Source organism: Merops nubicus, unplaced genomic scaffold, assembly GCF_000691845.1.
Source record: "Merops nubicus isolate BGI_N331 unplaced genomic scaffold, ASM69184v1 scaffold2525, whole genome shotgun sequence".
In the NCBI taxonomy this organism is placed as follows: Eukaryota; Metazoa; Chordata; class Aves; order Coraciiformes; family Meropidae; genus Merops; species Merops nubicus.
The window spans coordinates 4,634-16,494 of NW_008611425.1; the positions used below are offsets into that span (position 1 = coordinate 4,634).

The 11,861-nt window shown below is 40.0% G+C and overlaps 1 protein-coding gene across 1 annotated transcript in view; it reads right to left on the reverse strand.

The window, feature by feature from the left end:
• The window catches only part of CMSS1 (cms1 ribosomal small subunit homolog (yeast)), a 28,299-nt gene that overhangs the window by 845 nt on the left and 15,593 nt on the right, over positions 1 to 11,861 (reverse strand). Inside the window, exons 4-9 of the mRNA XM_008941202.1 lie at positions 10,672 to 10,801; positions 8,285 to 8,344; positions 7,482 to 7,584; positions 5,997 to 6,057; positions 5,048 to 5,135; positions 3,372 to 3,460 (exon numbers count right to left, since the gene is read on the reverse strand). Coding sequence (XP_008939450.1) covers positions 3,372 to 3,460; positions 5,048 to 5,135; positions 5,997 to 6,057; positions 7,482 to 7,584; positions 8,285 to 8,344; positions 10,672 to 10,801 — 531 coding nt within the window. The remainder of the gene's footprint in view (positions 1 to 3,371; positions 3,461 to 5,047; positions 5,136 to 5,996; positions 6,058 to 7,481; positions 7,585 to 8,284; positions 8,345 to 10,671; positions 10,802 to 11,861) is intronic.

The window sequence follows — 11,861 nt, forward strand, 5'->3', positions numbered from 1 at the left end:
TTCTCTGTCAGCATGGCTAGTCCAGAGTTTCCTTGCAGCTCCCTCTTCCCACTTAGAAAGCAAGTTTTCTCTCAGGATTTTATCCTCCTGTGCCTCCACTTTGCACAGATGTAAGTGATGTGAGAAAGCCTGACCCACCTCTGTTCACATGGGATGTGCTGTGTGAGGGTTAACACAGCTGTCTATCACCAGTCCATTGCTTACAAACTTCTTTACTTTCACAAACCCTGAAACTTGATCCTTCTGTATTTTCAAACTTATTCAAGGCTCAGTCTCTGTATTGTTTGCAGACAATACAATATTGTTTAGGTGGGTTTTTTTTTGTTGAAAAAACTCCATTTGAACCTTACCAACATGTAATTTGAAGAGTTGAGGCAGCTCTATATTGCCATTAACCTCTACACACAAAGCTCTCACAGCAGGAAGCTTCTCCTTTGGTCACATCAAAAAGTATACAATAAATTTTCCTTTAAACCTTTTTTGCTTCTGTATAACTCCAGTGTGCCAAGATAGTCAGATAAACTCATTCACCTCTCCTCTGATTTCTGTGAGCTTTCTTTTTATTTCCTTTCCTTCATTGTTAGGGATGAATGAAGAAGAGGCAGAAATAGAGGAAAACAACCCCACAACAGTATTAACTAATGAGATGTTGAGGCAACAGAGAGCAGTGCATCAGGGCACCATCCATTATGTGGATTTGATGGGACACAGGAAAGTCGTGTGGGAATCACAGAATAATAGAATCATAGAAAGTTTTAGGCTGGAAAGGACCTCTAGAGGTCATCTGGTCCAACCTCCCTACACAAGCAGGGACATCTCTACCTAGGTCAGATCACCCAGGGCCCTATCAAACCTGATCTTGAATGACTCCAGGGTTGGGGCCTCCACTACCTCTCTGGGCAGCCCATTCCAGTGATCTATCGCTCTTATATTAAAGAATTTTTTTCTAATATCAAATTTAAATCTATCCTTTCCTAGTTTAAAACCATTACTGCTTGTCCTATCATTACAAACCCTTTTGAGTAGACCTTCCCCCACCTTCATTAAGGCCCCTTCAGGTACTGGAAGGTCACTATGAAGTCCCCCCACAGCCTTCTCTTCTCCAGGCTGAACAACCCAAACTCCCTCAGCCTGTCCTCACAGCAGAGCTGCTCCAACCTCTGATCATTTTTGGGGCTCTCTGCTGAAGAGACTACAACAGCTCCACATCCTTCTTGTGCTGGGGGCTCCAGAGCTGGACACAGACTCCAGGTGAGGTCTCACCAGGCAGAGCAGAGGGGCAGGATCACCTCTCTCCATCTGCTGGCCATGCTGCTCTGGATCCAGCCCAGGTTGGGATTGGCTTTCTGGACTGTCACTGCACACTGGTGGCTCAATTCCAGTTTTTACCAGCACTTCCAAGTCTCTTTCCACAGGACTACTCTCCAGTAAACCTCTCCCAGCCCATACTGGCAGTGCTGGTTACCCTGGCCCAGATGCAGGAGCCTGAAGTTGGCCTCGTTGAACCTCATAAGATTCATCTGGGTCCACCTCTCCAGCCTATCCAGGTCCCTCTGGATAGCCTCCCATCCCTCTAAGAAGATTCCTGTGTTTTTACATTTATATATTTATCAGAATACACCACTGTGTACATAATTCTCCACTGAACATCAGGTGAGTACAAGGCCAGCAAGTACAATGAACACATGCTTCCAGCTCTTCTTGCTTTCTGGTGTAACTACAATGAAATTTAGCAACACAGCACCTTAAACATGCAAAGAAATTATGGACAATTGAGGTTTGCACTAAAAAGACATCAGTATACCTCATTTCTAATTTTAAGGGTACAGTTTTGCCTCTGTAACTAATATGAGAGGAAAGAAATTAGTCCATCAAGCTGCCAATTCTGTAAATCTTTTATTGCTGATATTCCTTGTGAATAACTTTCAGGAATCTGCCTGATGTCTGCAGCAGGACAAATAGCTGCAAGATGCTCCACTTACATACCTCAAGATGTCAAAAACCTTTCTGTATGTTGTGTTACCTAAGTGCAGGCTTTAAGACTTTTCTGTAATAACATATTTACTGTTCTGTAATCACAATAAATATCTATTCCTTATGCTAACACTACATATGAAGGTATAACATTCTTACTTACTTGGCTCTAACTTGAACTAAGCCTTAACATCAAAATGTTAAGATAGCCTTAAGATTTTGTCTTAATAACCCACATCTGAAGTCACAATTTTTGGCCTATATTCCTAGGCAGAAATGCTCTGATGCTGCCTACAGTGACCTGAAAGGGACAGTGCAGGTTTGCAATAGCTCCAGATCAAATATTAGCAACATAATCTTCATTTTTTTTGAGGTGGGTCACCTATAGTTTACTGCTTCACTTGACTTAAAAAATCCATGCCACTGCCATGAGCACCTTTTGTACTGCTTTGGCTGTGAAGTCGTGTTCTGTTCTTAAAAAACCTCACAGGTAAGAGCAGGCAGCATACAAAAAAAGCCTTATGTATTTACCACAAGAGGGAGCCTCCTGGCCTCAAAAACCAAAGGTGGTTTATTTTGCTGCTCCATTCCTGCAGTGTATTTTTTTTGCAAGGTGCTTTATACATACAAAAATAAGTCCTTTTTCCCCTCAAGATTCTGCATACTGGCCTGCTCTAAATGTAGGGGGTGAAATAAAAGAGAATTGCTTGTAGATTTACTCAGAAGTTATTCTGTGAAGTCATGTTTTCTGTTCTTAAAAAAACTCACAGATAAGAGCAGGTGGCAAACAAAAAAGCCTTATGTATTTACCACAAGAGGGAGCCTCCTGGCCTCAAAAACCAAAGGTGGTTTATTTTGCTGCTCCATTCCTGCAGTGTATTTTTTTTGCAAGGTGCTTTATACATACAAAAATAAGTCCTTTTTCCCCTCAAGATTCTGCATACTGGCCTGCTCTAAATGTAGGGGGTGAAATAAAAGAGAATTGCTTGTAGATTTACTCAGAAGTTATTCTACTCTCAGATAGAATAATGAATAAATAAAAAACCATAAATGCTTCTCCAAATTTATCTAGTTTTTGAGGAAACTTTGTACAAAGTCCTCTTACTGACAGAACTTGCTGGGAACAGGTAGAACAAAAATCTAGCTTAAACAGGAGAAATTCAGAGCACAGCCCTAGAAGTCACAGCTGTGACTTGGAACAAAAAAAGGAAAAAAAAATTCTTCCTCAGAAGGTAATTCTGAGACCTGAGAGTACAGATTTACCAGTCAAATATTGACTTCTTTGTGTTTCTAGACCACTGAAACCACCTTTACAGAAAGAAAACCCTGCTGATCAAACTCTGGGCACTAGACTTGAAAGTATTAAATACACATAATACAATATATACAGGTCTTACCTCAGGGATATCCATCATTCTCCTCAGTTTCTGATCTCTCCAGTTCCAATCCAGAATCATATATTTTGTGGAGTTCAAGCAGAGGCCATCTAAAAAGGCAACATAAATTTTACCACCAAGATAACATGACATGTGCTTATCAAAACGTTTTCTGGGTTTTCCATCTTTTGCTGTCTGTTTCCAAGGAAACTCATCTTTGAACACTTAAGTATTACATTTGCTGGTTGGAAAACTAATGCACTGACACTGCAAACTCCCTTAACCACATAATCCCCTGCCTTTTTGGAAGATAAACACAAAAGCAGAACAACTACTGTTGCCAGGCTTGTCAAGAGCTAACATCCTGCCAGAAAATAATTCCTCACGCTTCCTCTTGATGAAACCACAGGAGTTGAATTTCCACAGCTGATGAGGAGCTGGTAAGTCACAAGGACACCAGCCTAAAACCTCCTGTTAACGGGGACTGACAGTGTTTAGCCATTTACAGGACTAGGTGTTATGTGAATGAGAGTCAGGTCAGTGGTGCTGCTGAAGAATTCCTTTATCCTCCAAATAGATGGTGGTGAAAGAAGAAAAAAGTCCTTTCTGAACTGGCTTGCCAGCTGTTCCCTTATTTCCCCCATGTCTTCTACTTCTTCATATGAATTTTGACTCCTTTCCATTCTCTAATGACCTGGCCCTGCAACATTAAGGTGTCAAAATAAAGACCAGACCTTTGGATAAGATGATACACCTTGTGTCCCTGCCATCAGTTGCCTTCACCTACCATGGCAATGTACTGATGTACTGAGCAGTGATGATTTAATGTTGGTGAAAGGCACAGGAGGCAACAAAACTATGCTACTCTTGAAGCCTTTTGGAAGAAATGGTAGAGTCCCAGTCTACAGCCAGTCCCTGCTGAAGAATCCCCAGTCACAGCAAGGCAGTGTTTAGAAAGAGGAATGGAAAGATTTCACCTTATCATCTTCTCATTTTGTTGTTTGCTTTTCTTTGTGTATATAATGTCTATTGAGTAAGAAAAAGTACTCAAATTTTGGTAGGAGAAAAGGAGGTTGGTGTAGAATAATTAATTTCATTACAGGCAAATCAGAAATCAAATCAAATCAGGAAGCAGATCTTTCATCCACCCCTCAGGAAAGTTCACACTGAGCTCAGGGTGACACATGATACAATCCCTTCTACCATTATTGCCTTTTGATTTACTTGCAGTGTTTGGTTTCCTGGAGCTTTAAATCTTACACCATGGTTTTGCAATCACTTTCAAGTCAGCATAAATCAGTATTCCTGCCAAAAGAGGAAGTCCTCCACCTCTGCCTGCTCATTACCTGACTTTGTGTGCACACTGGTTTTGTTTTAATTGGGATCAGTTCACTGAGCTGCTGAAGACTCTTGGGCAGGAAGGGGGAATTAGTGAGTACTGACTGGGGGGGGGAGTATTACTCTGCCCTTCTCTGGTAATACTGATTTATACCAGGTTAAAGTGATCATAAAATCAACTACTAGAATCTTGACTTCATTTTGATTGACATAGTACAAGTGGAGAAACAGAACTGTACAGTTTAGTATCCAAATCCACAGCTTCAGGTCAACCTAAGCACTTCAAAACCAACTGCAGTGTCACTTTTCATGAGACCAAGGACCATGAACTCAGGAGAAACCCCTCCTTGTTCTCATACCTTGCTCCACTAGTGCTTTTACTCTTCCAGGAGTGCCAACACCGATGTGGAACACGCCCTTCTCCAACATATTGATCTGTTCTTGTATCTAATTTGAACAAGAGAAGACAAAACACAGTAAACCCATGGTTGTTTTAAAATTTCTTCTCAAAGAGCTGGAAATAAAATCAAGATCTCATAGCATCTCTTTCTACAATACCATCAAGTAACAAATGCTGTTCATCTGTCAAACTGATACGTCTGGGAGAAGGTTGAAGAAATGGAACAGCCAGCTGGGCATCACACTTCTCTAGAGGTTCAGTCATTTTCAGCTCTGAAAATCTGCTACTGCACCAACTATTTCTGGAGGTGCGAACAGTATGCTTCCTTCAGCATCTAAAGAAAGTCTCTGGAACTATCTGGAAAAGTGATGAAGTTGAATTAGCTCTAAACTCCTTCAAGATGAAGGCACTGGAAAAGGGTGAAATACAGCACATGACATTTCTGTGTTTGACAGCCAAAGGCCAAATCTCCACTCGTTACTTCCAACATCCCTGCAATTTGTGTTCTCCAGCAGGTATGGATGTTGGATATCCAGGCATCCAACTGGCAGAATGCAAATGTGGTGTGGGCACAGTTTGTTCCTACAAACTTAGGTGTGTGAGCCTTCTGTTTAAACAGGCAAAAGCCATGTGAAGGAGCAACCCACAGGAAGGTGGAACACCTTTACAACACAGCACTTGTTTCAGCACCTATACCCTGCACAGGACTGCACCTGAGCTACTGGAGATGGTGTTTGGCTAGATTCCTCAAACTGCAGCAGTGGGCAACCAAAAGAAGCATCACCTAAAGAAAGGAGCATTATAGGAACACTATATGAGAGGCACTATTGCTAAATGCTTTAAAAAGAAAACAGCACAACACCAGTTAGTTTGGTTGTTCTATCAAGATTCTCTTGCAGCTCTCTTACCTTTATGTGCTTTGCAAACAACTTGAGAACTCTGCAGTCTCCTTTAAATGCTGTCATTGACCTAGCAGTAAAAAAAATTGAAAAAGGAAATGAAAGAATGAGGGTTGGGATTAAGACCACACAGGAGGAAAGCAAAACTGGCATTTCTCAGTATGCTTGAGACACAGAGTCCCCCAGAGTGTACTTTGAATGCTGTGTACATTCTTGTTTGCTACTTGATCAACAGTGATCAGCAAGTGGACAAACACAATAGAAGGTATCAGTAGGGGGCAATATTGTTTAGATAGCTTTTCAGATAATATTTAATACTTAGGGCCTGTGCTGTCACAGCTATATTACTTCAAAACTGACTGATGACCAGATTCTGATTAAAAAAATTCTCAGTTACTGAGATAAAGGCATGAATTAATGTGTGTGTGTGTGTGTGCACACAAAAGCAATAATCTGTGTATGGACCAATTGATATTTTACAGTCTTCCTGCAGTGTTGCTGCTGGGAAAACCTAGGCTGCCACAGTCTTTACTGCAGAGATTGCTCAAATTCTAGGCAACCAAAACTCACTTGTCAGAAAACCTGACTTGTTTTTCTGACACTTCATTCTGGCACACAGTAACAACTCTTATGTTCTGTATTAATCAAGCAGGAGACAACAAATTCAGTATTTACTGAATGTATTTTGGCTTCTGCAGTGTGCCAGATTTTCAGTTTTCTCTTGTGCAAAGCTGAAGGTTTATATACAAGCATACATATAAACCACTTACATCTCAGATGGTGATATCTGCATGTCATTTTATGCTGTCTTTTATTTTATGGACATATCTGTGGCATGGAGTCAAACTTCCCAGCTCTCTATCCCATGCTGTACTGACAGTCATAGGAAATGGGGTCAAGACCCAAAATAGAATAATGAAATTTGTGAAGGCATACATTAATTCTTCAAAGTCATCACAACTTATGGAATGGGGGGGGGCAATAGAGAAGGGGAAGAAAACAGGACAGGGAACACTGAAAATTGTCATCTCTGCAGAGCAGTTTTGCCAGCCTGAGCCAGCTGAGAACATGGAGAGAGACCTGCAAACACTCAGACCAGATGTACATGTTGGCACTCGAGGCCCTGGAACACCACATCCTCATGGCCTTCAGTGCTAAGTCACAATTTCTAGTGGTGGATCATGAGGCTTGATAGGTTTACTCTGTTCCCAAGTAAAACATGTTGCCTGTTTCCATCAAATTGCCTACACTTTATTTTTGGTTTTTAACAAAAATAGCACTTCCATACAACAGAAGTACCAAGTGTTACTCCAGCCTAAAACCAAACACCACACTCTCACAGTTTAAAGTACTAAGGGATATTGCATCAGTTTGAGTCAGTGAATTTGCTGGCTAGCAGAAGGCAGTGTCCCAGTTTTGCCTTTATGCCTGTGGTTCCAAGACAAAACCTCTGACTGCCTGCCAACCTCAACATAACATTTGCTATCGACGTACTTGATGAGTTCCAAGGAACGAAGGGCAGAACTGCAGATCACCAACATCACCACTGACTTCTTCTCCTTGTGGTTTTTACGGAGTTTTGCCCACTTAGGACAGACTGCAATGAAAAAGTTCACTAAAAAAAACCACTCAAAGTACTACAGGCCACAATTTTAAATTACCAGAGTACACAGTGAATGGTAGCCAGCAACAAGAACACACACGCTGACTCCTATGAGGTCTGGATCTCTGGCAAGACTTTTACATTTAGTCATGGCTGAGAAACTGAAGAATAAAATGCCCAAAATAAATAAAATAGAGAAATATCACATAACTGAACAAATCAGATAAGCATCAAAAATCAACACTTTGTAAGGTGACAAGCCCATTGTCTTCATTTGCCACACATGACACTTTGTGTCAGAGAAAACCAATTGAAAAGAAACATTTACCAGACCACAAGTTCTATATAAATATACAAGAGAATGAAACTTCTCTTGGTTCATGTCATTAGACAGCTGCAGGATTTTTACTGTAAGATAATACACAAATCTACTTATGAAGCCACAATAAATTACTGACAAATAATCCCTAGCCATTAAAAGAAACCCTAGAACATTTTGACACACACAAAAAAGTCATAGGGTAAAAAAGAGCCAGGAAACTAAGACCTGTCATGAAAAAAAAATGGAAAACCCCTTAAAGTTATTAATATTTCATAGCTAAAAATATTGGAGATATAGATAAAAACTACAATATTGCATTAACAGTGTTTTTCATACAACTTTCATCTCACCCAGACCAACACTTCAACTCACTTTCCTTCAGGTATGAAGAAAAACTGTGGGTGAGATCATTGGCTGGCAAAAAACAGGAATCTGAAAATGTAAAGGAAAAAAACATTTTTACTGATGCATTTTTAACAGCAAAAGGACTAGATATGTTTGCAGCATAACCTGTTAAAATCCATCATCAATAAGTTGCCATTTCTGAAACAAAGATTAATGTGCACCTCATGTACAAGAAGCTTTATAATTGATAAATCAATGAAGATAACATCTTTCAACTCAATTGTAATTCCTTTCTTTTCTCCCTCCACAAACCCCTGGACACAGGCCTGGACAGGTGTGATCACATCATTTAAAAGAAGTTTTCACATGTCTTTGCCACAATCAATCAAAAGTCTTAGCCAAAAGCCTCACAGTCAACCTGTTAGACCCTTCCTCCAGCCTACCTACAATGGAATACATTTGTAGGTCACCCAAACAATTCTTATTGTGTAAATGCAATAACCTACTGATAATCTACCTGTTGATAATTTTATTCCTCTTCCTGGTCTCTTACAGGGACTTGAGCTCCAAGGGAAATTAATGTGTAAAACTGAAGTATCAGCAGCTGGTTTACTTTTAAAATCACATTTAAAAGATGCACTTGATGCTGGTTGGGAAAGGCAGAGGCTGCCAGTCCATAAATATTCTGTCCAAACAGGATTGCTCTTCACACCCCTCATAGTCCTTTTCTCCCAGTGGCAAAATATCTTTGCTGTTGTTTTGCTCTTCTGAACACATTAAGTCTCATTAACGATGGACAATTCACAAGATGGTTTCTGAAGGACACAAGTTTCAGCCACTGACTTTTCACCAACATCCCAGCAACACTGGAGTATCAACAACAGTTTTAAATGAAAGTTTCAGAAAGGAGGGAATTAACCCACAGCTCCAGACTACTGCAGGAGACCACGCTGACTACAGACCTGACCTTCTGCACCATGTCAGTTAAGAAGACACAATGCCAAGTAGTTGCTTGTTATTTGCTCAGTACTTAGATGTGAATGATTAGACAGCTGTAGAAGTCCATAAACTCCTTGGCACTCTAAGTCTTCAACTCCCAGCACAAAAAGAAAGAAAAAAATATCTCCATCCAACCCAAGAGGCAATCTGTATGGAAATGGGTCACTTCACTAGTCCAAGGGGCTCTTTTAATAAGAAAAAAAAGCAATGCAAGTCATTATTTGGTAAAGATCCTAATGGTCTAGAAATATTTAACACAAGCTTTTCAAAGCAATCTGTATGGAACTCCTCCAGGTTTTCCTGACTGAACAAGAAAGATGAACTTGCCCCACAGAAATAAAGAAGAGTCAGGCCAGACTCATGGATGTTAAGGAGGAGTGTATTTATCTAGAAAGACAGCCTTAAACATTGAAAGAGAGAAACCACTGCTGGGCTAGAAGGCTCTGAGTTCAAGAAGCATCAAAGGTGTATGCAGGTTAGTTACTAGGCTGGTTGCTCTCCATAAGCTTTAGCAATAAGTAATGCAGAGTGACAATAAAAAGACAGTGCCCCTTTATCTTCAGAGTAAAAGGCAGAGAAGTTCAGTCAAAGAGAGACACCACTGCTGGGCTAGAAGGCTCCTACACTGGGCACGGGTCACTCTGAGTTCAAGAAGCATCAAAGGTGTATGCAGGTTAGTTACTAGGCTGGTTGCTCTCCATAAGCTTTAGCAATAAGTAATGCAGAGTGACAATAAAAAAACAGTGCCCCTTTATCTTCAGAGTAAAAGGCAGAGAAGTTCAGTCTTGCCTTCACCCCTACTGCAACCTTCCACTGACAGAAGCCAACCCTGGTCTGTCCTGTGTTGCTTTTTCTATCTTTACTTTTAACTGGAGGTGGAATATGGGAAATAAGAGGGTCCTTGTCATGGTTAAAACTTGGTCAAATTACACCTGGACTGAAACTACCATCTTATTTCATGCCATGCCCTGAAAAACCATTGTGTTCAACATCCCAGAACCATGTCAGAATGATGCCTCATTATTTCTCTGCCTATTCCTGTCAGCCTTCCTATTGTGCATCTCCATCAACTCAGATAATCCCAGAAACAAAATCCATTTTCACCTTCTCAGCATCTTGGAAGTGATTATTATGAATCACAGGATATTTGTTATAAAAGTGAGCTCCTGAAATTAATACTTCACAATAAAAGGACACATTTAAAGAATGTTGCTTTTTAATTTCTGCAACTCCAAGAAACCTTGCATTTATTCCAAAGAAACTAACATCTCTACTTAAACAGTAAATAAAACTTACACTATAAGAAAATATTTCCATAAAACAACTCAAGACTTGTCCCCAAAATCCTGCCTTCAGTAGAAAAAGAACTGAACATGAAAAAAAATACTATTTATCTAGTAAATATAGGATGTTACCTGACAGCTTTAATTCTTCTATTTCAATCACTGAACGGTTTTCACTGAAATATTGATTAAGCAGATTTTGTAGATCCGCAGGGACACCAGGTTTTGGAGTGGATTTTTCCAGAATATCAGAAATTTTCTTCTAAAAAACCAAAGAAAATGGGTAAGTATGGTACTTATGTAATTTCTGCTTTTTAGCTAGATAACAACACTGTAAACAAATGCTCTTCCACAACTTCATATATTGTTATAGATGTCAGTTATATTGGCTTAATTACAGCTTAATTAGAAAACCACCTTACAATGGGACAGGGTTCCCTTTGTTTTTAGTGGGAAAACAGACTTGAGAGGCAAGTTCAGATACTCGAGATGGTCTGTGAGCCTGAAGACAAAAAAATCTTGTGCACTCACCTGCAGTGCTGCTGTAACAACATAACTGAAAGATGGTTTGGTGAATTTTGCTATTGTTACACTTATCAGTTTAAAAATTCAGGGGTTTTTATCATTTGTTTTAATTTATTATTCTTAAAGCATAACAAGAGGAAGCAAGGGGTTCTATAAATCTTAGTTATATTTTGATTAAAACAGTGTAACTATCTATTTTGGAAGGAAAAAAATGTATTCACAGAATACCATGAACTGTGATCAAAATGAGTTAAAAGCTCACAAAATCAGAAGTCAAGCAGGAAGAGTTCAGCTTTGTTCTTCCAACATGTATAATTTTTTAAACCAAATTAATGAGCCTGGCCATGAGTTCATAATAATTGTGTTTTCAGGGTGGAAAGTTAGTGAGTAACAAGTCTGAATTTTCACTTTAGTGGAAGCATGGCTGCATTTTTCCCCATAATTAAATGGATCATGGGGGTAAAACAGCCCAGGGTTCCTTTTATTTGAATGAGCTGCCAGAATTTACAAAACCAGCAGATTTTCAAGACCATCTCAGGGGTTCTCAGCTGCCTAAGCTAAATGGAACTTGCCATCATGAAGACACGTGGCAGCACAAGCCTAGAGATGAAAAGGAGCAGGAGAGAGTGGTTAGGATGGAGCAGCAGGGTACATCTCTGTGAGGCAAAGTTTCACAGAGATGAGGTAGGCCTGGAAGCATTTTTGGCACCTTTGGGAGGGTGGTGGGTACCTGCAGTGCTAAGGTCTGGGGCAGAAAAGATCAATGTGAACTTCACAAAGAGCAACAGCAGCAGGAA